Source organism: Passer domesticus, chromosome 4 (assembly GCF_036417665.1).
Source record: "Passer domesticus isolate bPasDom1 chromosome 4, bPasDom1.hap1, whole genome shotgun sequence".
NCBI lineage: Eukaryota > Metazoa > Chordata > Aves > Passeriformes > Passeridae > Passer > Passer domesticus.
The window spans coordinates 18459090-18481876 of NC_087477.1; the positions used below are offsets into that span (position 1 = coordinate 18459090).

At 41.2% G+C, this 22787-nt stretch overlaps 1 protein-coding gene across 1 annotated transcript in view; it reads left to right on the top strand.

The window, feature by feature from the left end:
* FAT4 (FAT atypical cadherin 4) overlaps positions 1-22787 on the top strand; it is a 124772-nt gene that overhangs the window by 54454 nt on the left and 47531 nt on the right. The window contains exons 2-6 of the mRNA XM_064416442.1: positions 8750-8881; positions 11563-11824; positions 13439-13789; positions 17907-18829; positions 19543-19717. Of these exons, the coding sequence (XP_064272512.1) occupies positions 8750-8881; positions 11563-11824; positions 13439-13789; positions 17907-18829; positions 19543-19717 (1843 nt within the window). The remainder of the gene's footprint in view (positions 1-8749; positions 8882-11562; positions 11825-13438; positions 13790-17906; positions 18830-19542; positions 19718-22787) is intronic.

Genomic DNA, 22787 nt, shown 5'->3' on the forward strand with positions numbered 1-22787 from the left:
TCAGCCTTCAGTGATGGGATGGATTTATCACATCATCCTGATGACTGCATGTGTCTTAAATGTCACACCTGTAAGTTTAATTAGGTGATTTATTTAATTTAGAGGTGTGACATTCCCATTCTTGAACTTCTAATGCTTGCATTTTCTGACTTTATCCTTTTTTTTTTTTTTTTCTGGCACAGACTGAAATGTTCTTACCGATTCAATCCATTTCTTATTACATGGCAGTAGACCCCATTTAATTAAATGCAAAGTTATAAGCCAAATGGGTCCCAAATGTATACTGCTTTAAGAAAAAAAAATTCCTCAACCTCACTAGCAAGTGTTTGCCAAGTGTTTGTGTTGGTTTGGCAGGTATTCGGAATTGAGTTTGTGACCAGAGGTGGTACAAGATGCAGAAGAAGCAATGTCTTTATGAGAAAGTCACCCCTTTTACCTGGGGTAATGCTGTAGGGCCATGTGTGTGTGCATATCCACCATCCATGGAAAGGATGGGTGGGTGGAGAAGTTTTTTGTGGTCCTTAGTGCCAGCCCATTTTTTTGTGCCTTGGTGCCACTGGGTTGCAGTTTCTGGGCAGAGCTGGGAGAGGTCCAGGTGTGCTAATTAGTCCTGCTGCAATGGAGTTCAAAGTAACTCATTCCTACAGTCAACATGTTTTTAAAACTGTATGAATATTGGCTGAGCTATACATGTTACTCATTAACCAGTACTGACAAAATAACCTTTATTTCAGTATGGTTCTGGTGGTGAGGGAAGGGGGAAAAATGACTGCTGGTGGCATTTCTCATCGGTTTTATCCCTTGTACCAATTGGATGTTTATCTCTCATTTGCTGTGGAGTTGGATCATGCTGGGTTTCCATGTTTATGATTCTGTATGTTTGGATGTGTGTTTTAAAGTCAGCGTGCTGTTACTTTGTTAAATTAGCCAAGGTTTGAGTAGTGCTTTCCCTAATCCAGTTTTAATTCCCTCTGGTGCATGTGAGACCGTGTCTCTTTTGAGGGAGCCGAAAATGATGTAGTGCTTAAATTATCTTAAAATACTGATTTCGGAAAGAATTAGACTCTTAGCATTGCTTGTTTTGCCTTTAGGAAAACTATTTTTTTAAAAATCGTCTGTGTTGGAAATGTCAGTGTCCTGTCCTGGCTGGTGGCCTTCTGCTGCGACAAAATTGTTTCTTTTCAGTGTCTTTCATCTGGACTTTGGCAAAAAAAAAACTTAGATGTAACCACAGTGGGTAGCACATTTCCAGACAATGCCTTATTGTCTGCAAAGGCTGGACACAGAGACCTTGCATACTACTTAGAATCAAGATTGAATTACCAACCTTTTGGGCATTTTTATGTAAAATGCTCTTTATTATGGTTTTCTCATAGCTCAAGTATGAGTCACTTGCAAGCCATAATAGATTTTGGCTATGCTGCATGATGAAGTGTTCTGGATGCAGTGAAACATTTAATCAAGACTCCAGGCAGTGCAACTCCCAGTGGTCACCTTAACAGATAGGAGGGGAAAAAAAATGGAGAGAAAATGAAACAATTATGGCACCTTTTTCTTTACAGCACTAGGACCAGTATTTCCTAGGGACAAGAGAAGGAAGTAGCTTCTTTTTGAATTTTAATTTTAAATGATGATGAAAGTAGATTTGCACCTGATTTATGCATAAGGAAGAAATTTTCCAGGATAAGGGTGGAGAAACACTGGCACAGGTTGCCCAGAGAGGTGGTGGATGTCCCACCCCTGGGGACATTCAGTGCTGGGCTGGATGGGGCTCTGAGCAACCTGGCCTAGGTGAAGATGTCCCTGCTCATTGCAGAGAGCCTGGTCTTGAGGGGTCCTTTCTAACCCAAATTATTCTATGATTCTAGGATTTTTCTGATAATGTCAATTAAATCCCAGTAGCTTTGATCGCTCTGATCTCCCAGTACTTTGTAATGATGCTTTATAAAAGTGTCTTGGTTGAAAAACATCAAATCACCCTACCAAACTGTACATAATAGGATATTAACTCCAGGAGGGTCCTGCAGTGATAAAATGCTGGAGTTGGACCCCACAGATTAAAATTACCTGGGAAATTCATTCCAGTACTACATATTAATCATAACAACATTTATAAGGATCCATACATGTTTGTTTAATGGACAAAGCAAAACGTTTCCAAAGTGCATTGAGTCCTAAATTTCCAAACAATTTCAAGGCTGGTGATCAGTAGTAATTCCTGATTCTGTAAGGTAAAAGGAAATATTTCTATAATCCCTATTCTAAATTAATGTTATCCTGTAGACAGGGTTGATGTTTTATTTGCTTTGGGGCACCTGAAGTGGGCAATGGTGGGGGCTTGGACAGCTTTCACATCCTGTCTTTCATCAAGCTTCACCTCAGACACCAGAATTAAATCTTTTAAACCTGGCTTTTTAGGTTTCTTTTTTTTTTTTTCCCTAACAGTGCCTTTTTAGCACTTTCCCCCCACATTTTCTCCCCAGCTGCAATCTTCCCCCTGTTAATAGTGGGATTCTTAACAACATTACATTTCTATTTAACAAGTTTGCTGGCCTGCAGCACAATAGGCTAATGTGATTTTTATTGTGCTAGCATGCACTGGGATTGTTTGCCTCCTGGAAAATGGGATATTCAGATGCCTCATATAGCTTCAGCTATTGCCTTGTCCCAAGATATTTTCTTTATAAATGGGCTTTCCATCTTGTTGTGAAAATTGTAAATGTGCATGATCGGTAGTTCAGGTTTTTCACCTTCTTGAGCTCTGCTATTATTGAGTATTCAAGTAATTTCAAAGCATAAGTGTTTATTTTCTTACTCTTAGTTTCCCAGTGATTTAGAGCAAGGTGGGAAACTGCTTCAAGATGGGTTTTATATTTATTTATTTTTGTAAAATTTTTTTTCTTTTAAAGAGGATTTTTTTTCTTTTTTTTTTTTTTTCTGAAGATGTGTTTCCAGACATGCATTGTACTCTGATCCTTTACCTCCCCGTTTCCTTGCCTCTCCAGTTTAGAGGTAGCACCCATGCACTGGTCCTTAAGCACTGAGTGTAACCTCAACTTCACTGGTATGAATTCCTCAGTTTAAAAAAGGAATCTACCCATTCATGTGTGTTTTCCAGGATTAGGGAATCATTGTTTGCTGGATGAAGTGATAAAGGCAAGAAAAAAAAAATATAGACTAGTGTTGGCCAGGCTCTTCAGTCAATTACATGGATGGGGTGAATTAATAGTTGTATTCTTTCCTTCTATCATCGTGAATGATATTGCTTAGAATATTTACCAAGGGAGGGGGAAATAAAATCCTTTCACTTTTATTCAGTACAAATTGATAATGTGCTGCCACGGTCTCCAGCAAAGAAGAAAAAGCTCCTTAATTTTGTTTTAAGATGCAGGATCATCTAATGACCTAGGCATAAACAAAAGTCTCCAGGGTGATTTGTGGCGATGCTGCTCGTGGATTGTTTGAGGGTATCTCCTGAGAGGCAGCGAGCAAAGGGAAGAAGAATGACTCAACACCATATAAATGGAAAGAAAAGCTGTTGCCTCTGCACTCTGTCTGTTTGATCTTTAATCAAATAGTTGTAGCTTTTGAAGAGGCATCGACCGCGTGAGGCATCTGGGAGTTCCCCCCTCCTCAGATCGTGTTCTATCTATAGATCTCTGATCCACTCTGTGCCATGGACAGAGCAGCTCCAAGCAAGAATTACTCTTTGGGGACTCCCAGGGAAACTTGCTGCTGCCACGTGAGCTCATTCATGTTTCCTGTGTCGTCTTTTTTCCTCCTCATTGTCATTTGATAAGTGGAAGAACTTCAGAAAGCTGTTCTGTCTGTAAACCCTCCTGAGTTCCTTTGGAATAAAAGAAAACTAAATGTTAATAACTGTAGTAAAACAGAAGGATAGGGTCTGGCCAAGTGAGCCCTTTGGTTTATGGAAGGTGTTATGATTGGTTAGAATTTGGCACACTGCCTTGCAGGGTGATGTTTTATTTTACATACCTTTGTAGCTCATAAACCCAGCCACTAAAATAATTTCTTTTTCCAGAATAAAACTCTCATTTTAAGCTTTTTATGTTGAGCATGGAACTTGTATAGCCTGTTCAGTAATAGTTACCTGGGGTACTGGTATTTTTGAAGTGGAATTGGTGTTTTTGCTCTGAGAAGTGAAACGTCATCTTTTAGCAGTTTAATTCAACAAATTATTTTGAATAAGGTGAAGACTAGTTTATGTACTAAATGCTTTAATAGTGCTGTGTGCTTTAAATCTTGAGGTCTTGATGTGATTCCTGTATCTGTTAAAAGCTGAGATTTATCTGAATGGAGAAAGAACTATTTTTCTAACATCCACATTCAGAGTAAATTGTGGCAGAACTGTTTGAGGTGAGTGCTGCCCTGCCTCAATCTGTTCTGAATTTGTTTTGGGAGGAAAAAAAAAAAAACCACGAGAGGCTAATTTGTGCAGCAAATACAAATCCTAACAAGATCAAGGCAATTAATACTTCCTCTGCTTTTAAAATATCTGTGACCACAGGCTGCAGCAATCAAATTGTCACAGATGAGGATGGGCTGGCCATCTGTAACTGTGGCAGGGGCAGGGAGTTCTTGTGAGAATGTTATTAAGCCTGCGAAGGAGAAATTTGATTCATGCACAGGGAAATTTGTGGTATTGTTTGGCTTTCTATATTGCAGATCTCTGTGGTTTGTTGTATGCCTCTGTTTTTGCATCTTAGCTTGAGTCAAACATAAAACAAGCACACAAACAAAACTAATAAAAAAACCCACACAAAGATGGTTTGCATAGAAATTGATATGTAAAATTACTGTGTTTATTTTACAAGGGTTGGTAAATAAGCAATGAGTATTTGTCTGAAGAATAAGCTGAGGGAAAGCTTTGATTTTTCAGTCTTTTTTTCTACATTTATTAAATGTGTGAAGGAAAAGCACTGTACTAGAATTGTACAAGAGTAGAGTGATTTTGTGGAGATCTATGTGCATGTGGATTGACCAAACCTTTCTGTTTTTGTCATTTTCCCGTGAGCAACAAAAGCAAGACAATATTATGGATCTATTAATCAGCTTTCCATCACAGTCTTAACAGATTTAGGAGAGTCTGTAACTATTTGTGTTCTCATGGCTTCTGCAGAAAGTCAAGGAGCAAAGCCCCCATTGGTGCCTGGACAGGAGAGGGCAAGTTAGAGAATAATAAAGGTGCAAAGACACTTAACTATCTTTGCTGTGTTTTATCATCTTTGAGTCCTCTGAGTGGCAGTAAGAACTTTTGGGTTCTGTATTCAAGTTGCTGTTGATGCAAATAGGAACTGAGGATTTGTCAGATGGAAAGTGGCAGAAATTGTTGTTGCATGGTGCAGTACTTTGAGTGCTGTGAGGTGGTTGGTTTGTGTCTGCCTTTGCATTTTAGATTTGTACTGAGTGACAAGTTTGAGGTCAGGGAGGAATATTCCTCATTTTGGATGGATTTGGACAAGGGGGTGGCAATTATCACTTTCCATGTAGCCTGGGCACGTTGCTTCCTGCAGTTCTACAGGGATTGGCATGTAATGGCTCCTTCCTTCCAAGGTTTGGATAAATCCCTTCAGCTCCCTTGTTTTCCATCCTGTGGTGTAGCTGAGGTTTCCAGGCCTTTGGTTTCCTAGATATTTATTCTTGTACTTGCTGCTGTCGCTGGTGGGTGGTTTGCCACCAGTGTGAGCTGGGAGAATCATGTGTGCTGAGATCAGGGCATGATCTGTGGCACCCTTCTGAATGTGACTCCTGTGGGGCAAACACCTGGTGACACCACCATGACCACCTTGTTTTGCCTTCCTTAAATCCAGGACAGAATTACACGTAATTTTTAATTGGTAGCTTGTGATAGTAATCAAACCATGTATTTCCTAAAGTGACACACATTGATTTCTTTATGCAAATGTGAAGTGGAATTAGAAAGATAAAAGCAGTTGGTTGGGAAAAGGTTTAGTTTAGATCTTTGGTTAAAGCTTTGTGGAATTTTCTCTTTTCATTTTTTTCTCCAGTGAAGGTGTGATAAGATACTCTGCAATCTTCCAGTGCCCTGTGGCAATGGAAGACTTTGTGGTATTGGTTCTCTTGTGGCTCCTCCTTCATGGTGGAATTTAGGGAATAATTTAAAAGTGAAATTAATTTGTGAGCTCCTGGATATTCAATTTACATCCAATCTCATTCAGGATGTGTACGATCCTCACTTAAATGAAATGTAACAGACTCCTGTTTGGGGAAAATGTAAAATTTTTCTAAAATCTTTTTTCATAGATGTCTTAGACCAGGCTGGATGAGCCCTGAGGAACCTGGTCTAGTGAGTGGCATCCTCATCCCTGGCAGGGTGGGTAGAACTACATCATCTTTTAGGTCCCTTCCAGCCCACACCATGCTGTGATTCTTTGATTACTTCAGTGGAATTTCTGGAAATGTGTGAGTGAGTGCATTCAAGGATCTTACTCCCCAGGTCTGCAGTTCTGTTTGTAAGCTGAAGTAGTAAATTCTAGCAGAAGTAAAAAGAAAGCTTTAGACACAGATGCTAGTTAGACTTAGCCAATGGTGAATTATGAAGCAATACCCATTATCTAAGCCTTGTGGATAAGTAATAAATCATGGTGTAAATGCTCTTTAAAAATGTTGTGTTCTTTTCTAAAAAATTCTGATCCTTATTTGGGAATTTCTTATTTTTCCACCATCTAAAGTGTGTCTTTGGTATAAAATAGAGTTTCTTTGTTTACTTGTGAACTGATTTTTCAAAATAAAATTACCTCTTTTATTCTTTTTTTCACTTCTCTGGAATCTGACTTTATAATTAACTTATTTGTCCCCCAACCCTTAGCCATCTGTGTTCTTGGATCCTCACTATTTCACATTATTCAAGCTGTAGGCAATGCACAGCTCCTATCCCAAATCCCCCAGAAGTTGTCACATATTTTTCATATCATTTGTACAAAGGGCAATCTCTCATCATGGAAATGGGTTCTGGTGGTGAAATGTCACCCGCAGCAGAAACATTAGCTGTGAATGACATGTGTGGTAGGAGTAGATGAATTGCAGAGCTGTGCAGCTGCTTTACCTTGAAACCCTGTCTGGGGAGAGGCTGCACTTTGGGGAGGAAAGCAGGAGTGTGCTGTGCCAGTTCCGTGGGCAAGGAGGGCTGGCAAAATCCTTCATCTGTCGTTTCTACCACGTCCCTCCCATTTCTGTGATTAATTGTCACACAGTCTCCTTGAAAACCAACCTAGGCTGGCTTCTTTCTCTGGAAGTTTGTGTCTGGTGAGGTGGTTCTCAGTCACTGCTCATGGTACTCTGCTCAGCACTCCTTGTGCTTCTGCTGTCAGGGATATAAATTTAATGATAAAACCTTCTGAGCTGATCTGTTTCAGGCTGTGAATTGTTTTGTGTACCATTCTTGAGTCTCCAAAGGGATTAAATAGGGGATAAATAAATAATGACCTTCTATAAAAGACCCCTGTTCTGTCTCCACTTCCAGCACATGTACCTTTTATATCAATATTATATTAATATTTCCTGTATGTTTGGGATCCTCCTGGTGATCGAGTCAGAACAGTTTGGCAATTGATGGTCCCTATGAAAACAGAAGAGAGAAGAAAATGTTATGGCAGGGGACTAGAAACAGTAGAAATGGTAGACTTTGGATCACCAGAAATATCTGTGTTGGTTATATCCAGAGCAGCCCAATCCATATATCTTCAACTGAGTTCCCGGAGAATCCTTGTGGATAAGGGCATAGCAGATACTGTAGCATAAATAAGATTTTGTCTGTCAATTCAAGTCATCCATACCTTTGCCTTTTATCTTTCTCTGCTCCTCAGTTCTTTCAGCTATTCATTTTCTCCTTAGTGGCTCTTGAGAGTTTGGTGACTGTTTTAATATTTTGGGTCCAAAGCCATACTTTTTTTTCCATGAGAAATATAAAACAGCTGTGTCTTCTTTTTCTATTTTGGAATATTACATTCCAGACCCAGCAACAAGAGAAAACGTAGCTCTGCATCTTTTTGAATTAGCATCAGCAGGGCAGCAATCTTGCTTATGAAAAACTAGGGATAAAGATCACAAAACAACCTTTCAGGAACTATCATTCTTACTTGGAAGGGCATACAAATATGGCATGTGAAAAGAACATTTGTTGAGTTTTGGATAGTCAAGGAGAGTAGATGCTAGTGGGTGCTCCTAAAGCAGTGTTTATGTTTGCAATTAGAGGAGAGTTTTGAGAGAGAGAAAAGCAGATTATTTGTTATAAAATATATTAAGTGCAAGGGTGTTTTTTCCCCCTCTCGGAACGGAGAGTTGCCAATATATAAACATTTCAGAGAGAATTTTACACCACCTCATCTTTATGTCAGGCAGCATTTAATGGTTGAACGATCTCCTGCCCCAGCACTTGGCAGTTATTCTCCAGGGGCTGACTTTGAGGATTACAATGACAGTCTATCAGTGGATCTCTTCCAGTATAAACTAGGCTAGGACCATTTAAAATCAGTTGCTATCAACAAGTCAAATTAACTTTATTTGTGTTAGAGGTTTTCCTAGGAGTATTTTATAACAATGTGGAATTTTAATATCCGGACGAGCTTTTCTTATTGTTGGTATGATTTGGGAATGTGCTAATTCATGTGATTAACAGCAATTTACCTGATTCCTTTCAGAATTACTTTATTAGTAACGTTCAGGTCCAGTGCTCACTCCAATTTTTTCCTATTCCTTCTTTTAACAGGTAGAAATAACACTTCAGGATATCAATGACAATCCACCAGTATTCCCCACAGACATGCTTGACCTGACTGTAGAGGAGAACATAGGGGATGGATCTAAAATACTGCAGCTGACAGCCATGGATGCTGATGAGGTAGGAGCATGATTTCAGTTTTGAATGTTGGTACTGAAAGTGCCATTCTGGACATGTTTAATCTGTTTTCTTCATCCCTTTGTGTGAGCTTAGCCTTAGGAATCATGGCAGTCATTCACAAAGCTCTGTCCAGTACTGTGGAGGACTAAGCTAACTTTCAAATTAAGATGTTGCAGTTGAGCCCAAGGTGTGCAATAAAATTAACCTGAGACAAGCCTTGGAGAACAAGTAAAACTCTGATAATGCCTGCTTTCCCCTTGACTAGATCTAACAAAGATCAATATTATCCCTTCCAAAAGATGGCTTTATTTTATCAAAAAGAGGGGAAAAGAAATAATGATAAAATGTGCTCTGTACATGAATCGGTTTGCAAAAGAATTTTGCCCTCTGAGATTCATTATTATGAGAATGCTGCAACTAAGATACTATGAAGAAACTACTATGCTATTGATGCATTCATTTATTTTAGAAGCTTAAGTTACAAACATGTTAATCATGTTATTTTTGTTTGGTTGAACTATTTCTTTTTCATGAGGAAACCGACTAAAAAGTCAATATAATAGTACAAAAAGCTTGTGTTGTCATTAAAATACAGAGTTGCACTTGACAACAGCAAGCAGTTCTTGTTTTCCAATAAAAGGGCAATTCAACCTCCTCAGGAGAATTTTATTCCTAACCTTTAGCTTGGTTAGTCTTCCTGTGATTGTTAATTGGTGTGCTTAATCTTACTACTACAGAGGGAACCACGGGAACACCCCCAGGAATGGCGTGAATGTAATTGTAAATATTTTGGTTTTCCCTTTATTTTCCAGTAGTAGCCTGATACACAGACAAAACCAGGATTTTGGAAAGGTGCACTTGTGTAACAAAAATTCTAGCTGGTTATTTTTCTTTTAGGAAGCAGTAGATACCAAGCTACCACTCTGTGGTGTGGTATGGCAAATATATCTAAGATTATAGCAGTAATGCTCCAGCCTCTTTAACCATTCCTGAACGGCCCCTAATCTATTACCCCTTCTGAAGCACTCCACCCAGTGGGAAGTGATTTATTACCTTAGAAAGAAATCAGTCAGTGTTTTTATCAAAAGGAATGATTTCAATTTCCCTGCCAGAACATTTGTAACTCAAACTCTTTACAAGGAGCCCGAGTTTTCCTAGTGATGTGCAACTTTGGGCTGAGATACCTTTTTATTCCCCCTTGCTTTTTGAAGCTGAGGGCAAAGTATAAACCAGCATCACACCTGGCTGTGGTTTTAACTGCACTCTGTTAGAAGGACTGTGGCTGGTCAAACACGGGGTGAAGAGTGTGGTCACCTCTGAAAATTCCCATGAGGTGTGATGGCTAAGCCACACAATTGGAGGAAAGCGTGTGACATCCCCCAGGCACACCTGAGCACACAGATGGAGCACGGCACGCAGCTCTGCAGGGCTGGGCACTGCAGAAGCCTGTTTTCTTTCTAAATTTCCTTTTATCAGTTAGCTCAGTCTGACTCTTTGAAACAGCACCCCAGAGAAAGTTTGGCATGGGGCACTGTGGTAAGGTCAGGCAACTAATGCTTGTCTCTCCTCTCACAAATACAAGCAGGTGTTTATCTCTGTTAATTTGCTTTTTTTAGGCAGGAGTATTTGAAACAGCCCTAGAATTCCTTTCAGCCTGATGTCTTTGATCTGCTGTTCATTGCAGAAGTGCCACTGGCACATCAGCAGCAGGTTTCAGCTGTCAAACCTGAGCTCTGGCCTGGCACCAGAGGAGGGCACAGTAAATAACTCCTTGAATTTCTAGGCACCATCAGCACACAGGGTTTAGATACTGTATATGATGTTGGAGGCTACCAAACTCTAAGTATCCTTAAGCCTGTCTTGGAAAAAGAAGTAGATGACATTTTTCTGTGTAACATTACTTTTCCCTAACTTTCCTTTCAACCAAAATGCTCAAAGTCCACATGAATGCTTCTTTTTTTCCCCCCAAAGTAAATGAAATTTTTTGACCCAAAAGCAAATGCTTTTGACTTGCAGCACAACCCAAGAGATCAGAACTATGATTTTAATGATGTGTGATTTGTCACTTGGGGGTTTTTTTTATTCACATGGGTAAATATATTTCCATGCAGAAACTGACCTTTGAGGGGCTGCTGCAAGCATGGCCTCCATGGGTTTCTCCTGAGCATGAGCTGTGGTCCTTGCCCTGCGTGGTGGCTGGAAGTGCTGCCACATGCCTGCCCCAGGTCCTCCCTGCTTCCATGCCTTCATTCCTCCCTCTCCTGCTCCCTCCATGCCAGAGAGCAAGAAAGGCAGAGCTGATCCCACTGGCAGGGATTTAATTTAACCTTCAAAGCTAAGGATCAGTGTTTAGTCTTGTTTTACGATGTCACACTGCTCGGTGATGCTGGTTTGAAACCAAAACAGGTAACAGAGTTTTTTAGTATTGATTGGATGAAATCCTTTTATGAAGAGTAGAGCACAAAGTATCTGGGTAATCTCATCGTTTCACATCTCATAAATAAAAACTGTGTGCATGTGGGGCTGAAGCAGGGACTGGGCAGGAAGGCTGCTTATTAAAGGAAACTGTTCTGAAAAATAATCCCCAAGCGCAGTTACTGGAACGATCCTTGCCTTGCTGCAAGTTGTGCTGTGGTTTTCCTGGCGAATGCGGCGATTTGACCGCTTCTGTTCTGGCTTAGGGAGCCAATGCCCTGGTGACGTACACCATCATCAGCGGTGCAGACGACAGCTTCCACATCGACCCCGAGTCGGGCGAGCTGATCGCCACCAAGCGCCTGGACCGCGAGCGCCGCTCCAAGTACTCCCTGCTGGTCCGCGCCGATGACGGCCTGCAGTCCTCGGACGTGAGGATAAACATCACCGTCAGCGACGTCAACGACCACATCCCCAAGTTCTCCAAGCCAGTGTACTCCTTTGACATCCCAGAAGATGCCACTCCAGGTAAACAGGACTTGGAAATACGACCGCTGGCTTCTCAAGTGGTTGTTTTCTTCGTTTAAGCTGGTTTCGTATGCAAGAGTGTCTTTTGAAGCTTAAAATGGGGGCTGTAAATTCAAAAGTGTTTAGATCAAAAAAAAGTTTTCAAATACTGTGCTCTATTATACGTTTCTAGGTGATAAATGAATATTACTTCCAAGATTTTATACAGATTGCTAGTACAAAAGCAGTATCTGCCAGTAGCATCTTAGAAGCTTATTCTAAAACATGAATAAACCAAGGAGATGCAAATTATGTGGTGTTAGCTTTCAAGCTTTTATTAAGGTTTTCACAAGCATGGAAGTCTCAGCTTGGGAGAACTAAGGTTACCCCCATGCCTCCAACTTTTGCACTCTGCCCCACAGTCCGTGTCCCAAAATTTGGTGGTGTTTGACATTAAAGAATTACAGTGCAATCAGCTGTGCCTCAGGAATCTGATCTGGAAGTAATTGAGATGTCTGTATAGCACAGAGTGCTTTGGTTGCTGATCCCCAGCCATGGTCTTTTCTCTCAGAGTCTTGGGTCTAGGTCTGTTTCAGCAGCAATAACCCTGGAAAAGGCAAGCCTAATTCCCTCCATGTGAAAATGAGACTTCTCTAGTTAATCATTTACAGGGTGTACATTAGTGCTTTATAGCCAGCTCAGCAGTGGTGGATGCTGAAGGAAAAAATAGGCTGATTTTGTATTAAAGTACTGCATCTTCTCCTGCTCTGCTCTCCACAAGTCTGGGAGCAGCTGGCAGGCTCACCCAGAGGGGAAGGACCAGGAGGTTTCCCCTTTGAGGTTCAGCTTTCTATCCCAGAGAGTAATCCCCATTCCCCTTGCAGTTAAAGAAACATTAAAGCTTGAGATCATCAAATGTGTGTGAAAGATGCCAGCATATCCAGCTGGATTAAAGGGGGTTGCAGCACTCTTCTTTGTTCTGATGATATAAGCAGTTTTCACTATCATGTTGCTTGAAAGTAGTTAACTGTGCTGCACGTAGTTCATCTGGTTCCAGGGAAAGGAAACTTAATGATTTCTTTTCTTGGAAATGAGCTGATCTTAATTATAATTAGTGTTCGAAATACTAAAAAGTGACACTTGATTTCCAAACTCTAGTCAGATAGGTCAGCTATGCAGAAATGAAAACACTGGCACAAATTCACAGGGCGTTGAATTTCAGAAAACAGCAGAGAACAGACCCCTATAGGGTTTCTAGTTTTCTAACCACAGTTACCCTGCAAAGGCACTGTTTCAAAAAGCAGAGCTGGGTTATGCGGTTGGAAAGAAATCTATTTGGGTTCTGCATTTGGAAAGAAATATCTAGAAGGTTCCAGAACTTGTGATTGTCTGCGGCAAAGGGAGGGTTCTTTGAGTCTTAGGGAGACAATGCCTAGCAGGACAAAAGGTATTTTTGCCCCTGTTGATATCTAAGTTAAAAAACAGCTTTGAGAAACCTTTTGCAATAGCTCTTCAGACAGTGTCGAGGCTTGAGTTTCTCTGGGAGGGCATTTCTCATCTGTGGATCTGCTCGATGCTGAGCTGGCTCTTGCCTGTTGCAAGTGCCTGAAGGTGCTGTGCTGTTGTGCCATGCAGGCTCCTTGGTGGCAGCCATTCTTGCCACCGACGACGACTCGGGCGTCAACGGGGAGATCACGTACACCATAAGCGAGGATGATGAAGAGGGAATCTTCTTCCTGAATCCCGTCACCGGGGTCTTCAACCTGACGCGGGCCCTGGACTACGAAGCACAGCAGTATTACATCCTCACCGTCCGTGCCGAGGATGGGGGAGGCCAGTCCACGGCCATCAGGGTGTACTTCAACATTCTGGACGTCAACGACAACCCGCCCGTCTTTGGCATGGCCTCCTACAGCACTTCCTTGATGGAGAACCTTCCCCCTGGATCCGCCATCCTCAACTTCAGCGTCACCGACGCCGATGACGGTAGGAGTTCCCTGACATTCTGTGTCTGTGGTCGTAAATCTGTGCTTCACCTTAGCAATGTGTTAGACTTACTCAAAAAAGGGAAAATTAGGGCTCCCCGTAAGTTGCTGCTCTCGTGTGCTTAAATTCTCATTTAAATTAGACCTAAGTCTGCCAAGTGTTTTTTCTGGTTTTTTTTTTTTCAAGTTTGTTATAAATTCTGAAGAAGGTTGTGGTAATATCAGATGTTACCTGCAATCATCTTAAATGCACTATAACTTTCAAGTTGATCGTGAAGACAGTTGTCATCTACAAGTTGCTGATACATGGAGGTTAAAAAACATTGAAAAAGATCTTAGGAAAACTTCCCGTTGAAATGAGCTTTAATATTGGGATTATTTATGGCATCTAGAGGGTGTTAATGTGTTGAGTGTTAAAGGTACAATTTTTATAGCTTTCTTAACCATTTTGCCATACAATTTGTGCCCAAGCGAGAAGAATTATAGAATATGACCATAAAATGCATAAACAGCATTCCATCGTGTACCACATTTTCTGAAGTGCCCACAGACATTACCCTGTGTAACCTAATGCAAAACTCTTCATAACTCTCAGTGACTTTACAGGTGAAGGTTATTTTTGTGACATGTTGAGCAATCTTGTCTCCTCTCGACTTGACAGGGGCTCAGCAGAGCACAAGGAAGTGTCTCGCACTGAAATGTGCTTCAAGGACAGAGCACCTACATGCTTCAAGGAATCCCTGTTTGTGCACCTAAATTGACTGAACCTACCAAGGTTGCTCAACAAAGCAGTTTTTCCACAGGAAATGCTGAGTTGTTGGACTCTAGCATTTTTGTGGGGAGATAAATTTTGCGCTGATGGATGGAACTTTCCATGGTAAAAATTGTGTAACTGGTTTTGAGATCAAGCTGAGGAAAGGAGAAGAGATTCCATAGCCAAGAGATTCTATTCCAAGATAAGCCAACAAATCAGAAGCCATAACATTGTGATACTGGCTGTTTTTGCATGAATCTCTCTTTCACCACATTCGTTAAGGCTTTTATTTTACGTAAACTAAACAAGTTGGATGAGGAGCTTGCTCTTGTATCATGCATACCTGGGGAAGGGATTGTTCCTCCAGACTTGTAGATAAATGGGTTTGTGTCTATCTCCTCTTTCTTATCTTATTTTCCTGTCAGGACTACAGCACTTGGTTTCAAACCTTTTTGGAAGTTAATTTCACTTTGCTGTTATGAGTCTGTTTTCCTTTTCTGTTGCACCTCATACATTAATTTCCATCTGTGCACAGTGGATGGGAACTGTATCATAGCACTGACATATCAATTCACATTCATTACACACTCAGTTATCAAGGAGGCAAATGAGTACTTGAGGAGCAATGTAACGAGAAGTCAGATATCTTGCCTTTTATATTTTCTGGCACGCTTGCTTTTTTAGGAGGCTGGATTTAAAATTAATAGGGCAGAAATATCATTCTAAGAGTAGGCCAGGTTGAGCTCTCCCATAGGACTGTAACTTAAGTTACAAATGTTATGATCTATTGTTGTTTCTGTTTCAAGCCCACACTTGTTATCTTGTGTTGTCTTATGCTTATCCAGAGCACAGAAATAGCTAATGCTAGTATTATACCCTTCCATGTGCTCACAGATAATGCATTCAATACAATTTCGTTGATTATTTATGTTACACGATCCTATAGTTTGAAAGAGCTCTGAAAAGACATTGTTTTATAATGAGGTATGGCTGTCGTTTTAGGATAAACACTGATAAAAGACAGAAATGTGGTGATAGTGAAACTGCTCCAATTTTCGTTTTCTTGTTCAGCACACCCCTTGGGAAACAGCAGCTGTTTATCTCAGCTTGGACTGTTTCATATACAGTTCCATAGCAAATATCAGCTACAGCTCCTGGATGTTTAATAATATAATAATATGTACTAAAGAACTTGGTTACCTTAAACTGATTCATTTTGAAATTCAGATTTTATTTTTTTCAACAAAGAATTAACAGGAAAACACATGCATACACATGTTTGTCAGTTTGCTAAAATTTTGGTTACGTATTTTCCCAGCTGAATTCTATAGGTATTTATAGAATGGCGGGGGGAAGTAGTTTTGTTGGGTTTTTTTAGTCTTATTAGTAAATAAATAAAAACAGAAACAAAACCCTTTAGAAGAGTGTTATCATGAAAATGGTGACTCCATGTCTGCCCTTTCAGAGTGTTATCAGATGAACCTTGGATTAAATAAACCTAAGGTTCAGAAAAGAGGATGTCCCTACATTCTCCCTAAGAACAGCCCAGCTCCAAACCTTGGAAGGGGGGATGAATGAGGTGCACAATGCCAGCTTGGCATGCTGTGTTTAAAAAAGAGAATAGTTCATTGAGTGCCCTTCCTGGCTCCACTGATGTTTAGGCAACTCTTCTGTTTCATAGTTTAATTTATATAAGCATTAGCAGCATGGAAACCTATGAGAATACAGGACAAAGAATGAAATGTTCATGGAGGTGAGATAAGGAATAACAAACTAACTTTTTCTTAGGAATAAGCACCATAGAAAACACTGGAAGGGAGAGGGGGAAATATAGTGCTTTTTAAAGTAATTTTCTTTTGCAGGACCCAAATCCTACCCATCTCCAAAAATCTTGAATTGCCAGAAAGTACTTTGCTGAAATCAAGACTTTCGTACATATAATTAGTGTATTTGAAAATACAACTGAACAGAAAGCGGATTAGCATTAAACTTTCACCATCCTTCACTTGATCAAAGTAATGGAGACACACTAATATCTGATAGAAAAATGCATTAATTTCTTTAATTGCATTCAAATATTTTGTCTTTCATATTTGGTTCTATTCATTTTATAATTTGACTCCTACAGGAGGAAAAAGAGAGAGGGAAAGATGCCAATTACAGTAGCCACTGGGGGAAAGACACATAAGACTAGATTTCTCAAGTCTGAGCATAATAAACAGCAGAGATTAGTAAATCTAATGCAGGGATAATTTTATTATCAAAGCAATTCACTCAGAGAGAATATCTTCTGAATAAAAATGACAAAATGCACAGCAATCAGTGAAGTGGGCAGCTTTCTTTACATGAACAAGCTAGTTTGAGAGGTAAATTAGTAGCTAATGGTTGGTTAATTTACTAATCCTAAACACAGTCTTGAATACGCAAAGCAAGAACAATTATCAAATTAATTAAAATAGTGGTAAGATAGATGGAGGAGAGAACTTTTTCCACATTTGGATGTTTCCAATAATTAGTTGTTTTGAGTGAACTGTGGAATTGACGCAGTAGCACGCATTGTTTCCTACAATGAATATTTAAGGATATTTCACAGCCCTGTCCAGGTTCAGGCTGCATTTCCCTTACTGGAATGATAAATCTCTCCCCTGACCATAATTGCTGGTTATGTTTTGATCATGAGATGATTGAGGGCTGTTCATTAGATATTTTGGAATACCATGCCATATATGGGAAGCATACCTTTCCCCAGTATTCACTCTTGGCTTGCTCTAGCTAGGCTTAGGAGTTTCTGCTTGTGGCTTTTTTTAATTGAGTGGAAAAATTCACAAAATAATTACATTAATAATAACGTTGCTCACTTGAACTGGGAAGAATGGAGGAAACCAGATGTTCAGTGAGCAGAGAACTACTGGGTCTTGGTTTCTGAAGGAAAACCCTTCAAATCCTTTATCCCTCACCCTTGTAGATGGGGAAAAATTAGTTTTGGTGCCACCGTGGAGCTCCTGCTGAATGAAAAGCAGAGATGAACCCTGCCAGTCGTTCCCTCTGTGGCTTCTCCAATGAACATCCTCCCTCTCTCTTTCATGAATATTATCTTGTCAGAAGATAATAATTTCAAAGGCTTCTGCTCCACTGTGAAACTTGGCTGAAATTAGCAGATGGATTCAAAAAATGGTGGTGAGGAGGCTCAACACTCCAATGGTGGTGAGGAGTGTGAACACTCAACATGGTTGTACGTTCCTCATTTCTGTGGGGAAATGAAGGAAAATTTCCTTTGTGGAAATGAGGCCAGAAATATTGATACTTAGGGGATACCAGTGGGATGAAGTCATGTTATCTACCTTTCTTCTCCCTCCCCAACCAGGTCCCAACTCTCAGCTGTCCTTCAGCATCGCGTCCGGGGACAGCGCGGGGCAGTTTGGCATCGACAACCGTGGGGTGCTGAGCATCCGGCAGCCCTTGGATCGGGAAAGCCAGTCCTTCTACAGCCTCGTCGTGCAAGTCCACGACATGGCCCCGCTGCCAGCCTCCAGGTACACCAGCACAGCCCAGGTTTCCATCATTCTGCTGGACGTGAACGACAGCCCCCCGAGCTTTATCTCCCCGAAGCTGACGTACGTGCCGGAGAACACGCCCATGGACACGGTGGTGTTCAAAGCCCAGGCCACGGATCCCGACAGTGGTCCCAACAGCTACATCGAGTACAGCCTGCTCCGGCCTCCGGGAAGCAAGTTCAGCATCGGCACCATTGATGGCGAGGTGAGGCTCACCGGGGAGCTCGACAGAGAAGCCGTGGCCAACTACACCTTGACTGTGGTAGCCACAGACAAGGGCCAGCCGTCCCTTTCTTCGTCTACGGATGTGGTGGTCGTAGTCCTGGACATCAATGACAACAACCCGCTCTTTGCCCAGAAGCTTTACAAAGTGGAGGTGGCGGAAAATACTTTGACAGGGACGGATTTAATCCAGGTGCTGGCTGCTGATGGAGATGAGGGGACAAACGGGCAGGTGCGCTACGCCATCGTCAGCGGGGATGCCAGCAATGAGTTTCGGATCGATTCTGTGACGGGGGTGATCACTGTGGCCAAGCCTTTGGACAGAGAGAAGAAGCCCTCCTACACACTGACTGTTCAGTCATCCGACCGTGGGAGCAGCCCCAGGACCGATACCACGACAGTCAGTATTGTCCTGAAGGATGTCAATGATTTCATTCCCACGTTTGAGCTTTCCCCCTACTCTGTGAACGTCCCTGAGAATTTGGAGACGCTCCCAAAAGTTATCCTTCAGGTGGGTACATTCAGCAATAAATGTGTCTCTGACAATAACTGGCATGCCTACGTGGTACTAACACACAGTGTCCTTCCTCCAAAATTAAAAAGGGGCAAAACAGTGCAGAAGTTGCCTCTTGGCTTTAACTGAATTTGCAGTCTTTGTTGGCTTGTTTTCCTTTTTGTTTGTATGGGTGGGTTTTTTTGTTACCAAAAGTTAATATTATTCTTTGGAGTTCTGTTTGTGTTTTCCCTGCCTATCCTCACACTTCCACTGGGACTTTGGGAGTCTGCTCTATCCTCTCATCTCATTCTCAGCTTCAATGCAACAAATCTCTCGATCTGGTTGTTGCCTACATGGGATGATGCTGTGTGCCAAATACTGAGAGAGAACTAAATGGAATCCAACAGCAGGGCGTGCGGTGCTTGCTCTCATACACAGCTTAGCTTATACCAGGTCATTTGTGTTTTTCACTGAGCCCCAACACAGTCTTACTGTATTTACACTTGAGAAAAATAAATGATCAACTATTTAGTATTTTCAAATGATGCTTTTTAAATCCACCACCACTGTGTTAAGTATTTTTTTTTTCAATTACAGCTAATTTATACTTGTAGCATTAGCATTAATTCAACCCGTTAATTCGGATCATTATCACAGAGAACGCTTCCTCTATCCCAATATAATTCTACAGTCCTTGATAATCTGTTCTGTTTGCATTGCTCATGTAGGTTGTAGCAAGGGATGACGACCAGGGGCTGAACAGCGAGCTGACCTACGTGCTGGTGGCTGGCAATGAGGAGGGAGCCTTCACCCTGTCGGGCAGCGGGGAGCTGCGCCTGGTGCGGAGCCTGGACCGAGAGGCCAAGGAGCAGTACCTGCTGCTGGTCACTGCTGCTGACACAGGTGAGGCAGCCAGAGCATCTCTTCTGCTGGGGAACATCGCCTTCTTGACAGAAAATAAGTGTTTTGCAGTGGTCTGAAACTTCAGTGGATGGAGGTTGGGTAGTTGTGTTGAACAGGGATGTCCGTGGGGAGAGCTGGGCTTACCTGATGTCAAAGGGAATTTGGTTTCTGGAAATCAGGATTTTATGCCTATGTCCAGTTGTCTGCTGTTGGTAGAGCTTGCTACAGATTTAGGTAGGTGGATTTTTGCCCTGCAGTAATAAGTGGCCCTACCTAAGTAATACAAACTTCATGCATGACTATAAAACACCAATTTAAACGGCAATAGCACCCTGTATAATGTTGGTATCACAACTGTGCAGAGGCCACTGATGAGTGGCCACAAAACAGCTATGGACTACTCAGTTAATCTTACTGAAATCTTAGCCTTGAAAGGAAATAAGAATTTGCATTTCAATATTTTAATATTCTGCTTTGCTCAGCATCCAGTCATATCTTTGCACCACAACACCAAATATATTCCAAGTTCTTTCATTTAAAACAGGACGTGAAGTCCTGTTATGAAGATTAATTACACTTTCACTTGAGGTGTCCAAGCCCAAAATTTTGGTTTCAGATTTTGGTCTGAGTATTATTAACAAAGACATCCTGCATCATACTTTGGACTGATCTCCGGTCTCCTATGGTTTGATGGATTTAATTTACTGCAGAACTTGTTCCTGCTTTCTAGCAGTAAAAATAGAAGCAGAGCTGACTTGTTGACAAGTGAATACAGTTTTGTTTTCTGCCATGCTGTGTGCAGTATCTTGTGCCAGTGACAACAGCTATGGCTTGTATTTTCCTATTGCAGCAGTGCTCAGGTATTCCACAGCCTGAGCACAGCTGAAGCTGAAAAACACAATTTTGAGGCTTGAGATATCATTTGTCTTGTACTTTGGCTAGAGATAACTGTGTGCTTTATGGTTTTTACACTGGCTTTCTACTACTCTGTAGCCTCAGACTGCTCACTTGTGACTTGGACTCGCTTGGGCTTGAATGTCCTTATGTTCCTTCAGAAGCCGAGGCTGGATTTGTCTTGATGTCTTTTAGGTCGCTCAGTCCAAACTGGCTGAAGTCAGTGAGGGCTGTACAGAGCAAAACACCCAAAGACTGAACTGATAAAAGTGGTATCTTGCAGTCAACAATTATTGTCCTTCTTGGAAGAGGGAGGGGAGCAGAACTCAGTTGTACCCCTCACCTAGCACTATGTGTAAGCCAAGAGTTTGACCAGAGCATGGGCTTCACCTGGACTCTGGTTCCTAAAACCCCCACACAATCCAGGAGATTTGACCAACAGTTAAATCCCGCAGTCCCAAATGAAAATATTTACCTGTGTCAGGAGATCTCTGAGTTTCAGGTAATCCAGGGAGATGTTAATCCATGAAGTGTGCATGGGACCTTTGCCTTAAGTAGTTGACAAGAACAGCAGCATGTTTTATGAGTTCCTGTGTTTAAATGTGTAGATATCACACTGATTAAACACTGTTTGAAACTTCCTTTTAAAATTTGCTATGTTCTTTAAAGCTAACTCACAAGTTCCCGTGCCCTCCTGCCAGTGTTAGAATATACTAGCAAGTGTTTTCAGCAGCAGCTGTTCAGTAGTAACTTTAAGCTAAATGTAGCTGCTCTACTGTGCTTCAGTTTACAACCTGTCTAATCCACAGCTGGTATCATTTGGGATAATTTTCAACCAGGCTGGTGAATAACATTAGCTATCATCTTCTGGTTGCACTGAAGACTTGTTCTGAATTCATACCAGCAAAGAATACATTGAAAACTATGCTAGTCATGTTTTATCTAAATCATGGGAAAGTGGAAGTCTTCAGTAGAAATCAGTGGCAAAACTTAACTTGATTTCATGCAAATGGGATAGGAACCATAGGCATAGTAGATATCCAGGTGGTACCACACTGGCTGCTGCTAGTCAGTGCTTGTTTCATTAAATGATGTATTTCCTGCCGCACTAGCAAAAAGGGTGGAATGACACAGTCTTGAAATGGATAATAAAAGCGTTTGGAGTATTTATGTTCTTGAGCAGCTGCTAAATGTTTATACAAGAAACTCTCACAGGCATGTCCAGCTCTTTGCCTAACATAACCATGAGTCTCTTAGTTTGTGTTTGTTTGATAGTTCTTAGTAGGAAGGATTTTGCCTACAGACCATTCATCCAGAAATACTCATGCAGAACAGGTAAGGAAGCTGTGCCTCACAAAGCGTTGAAAAAAGCAGATTTGTCTGAAATTGTCCACATCCATATTATATTTGAAAAGGAATCAAGGAAAAGGTATTATCCTTTGCACTTTGATGTTGGCTTCTATTAGCTGCAACAGTCTTTCAAGTAGTCTTTAGCAGCCCAAAGAACAGTCTTGCCATATATGGAGCATCTGATTTAAGATTTGGGGTTTTTTTACAGATAAAAATCATGGTACACATCCAGATGCAGTTAACTCGGGAAAAGTCCATCAAGAGCAAAATACTGTCTCTCCAGCCCTCATCCCATTTTTCTTAGGGTCTGCATCTCAATTTTTTATAGGCTGCACTGACTGGTTTAAAACATTCAGAGATGATATCCTGCTCCTAAAGAAGTCTATGCCAATTCTTCCTGTTCTTTCCAGGAAGCAGACACACTACATACTTAGAAGCACTCTTAGACATAAGAACTAATGGATTCCCAACTTAGTTTTGGCTGTCTTCCTGGTCTTCTTATCCATAATCAAGGATTTCTTGCTTTTCTTGTGTTTATTTTCACTTCATCAAATTGTGACTGTGGATTCTTGCTGTGTTACCTTAGCCCGTGTAAGGGAAGTTGCTGGAAGAAGGATGACTTGTAATTTTTCATTATTTTTATCTCGAGGTGTCCTTCCAGTGCACCTCTGTAGATTTACAGCATGTTTTGGCAGCAGGTACACCGAGTATAACAGCAAGGGAAGGATTATGACATGGTAAAGTGTGGAGCCAGTGGGGCTGCATAGATACAGTGCCTGTGCCCTCAGGGATCTCTGTGCTCTTTCACTGCACACAGGAGTGCTCT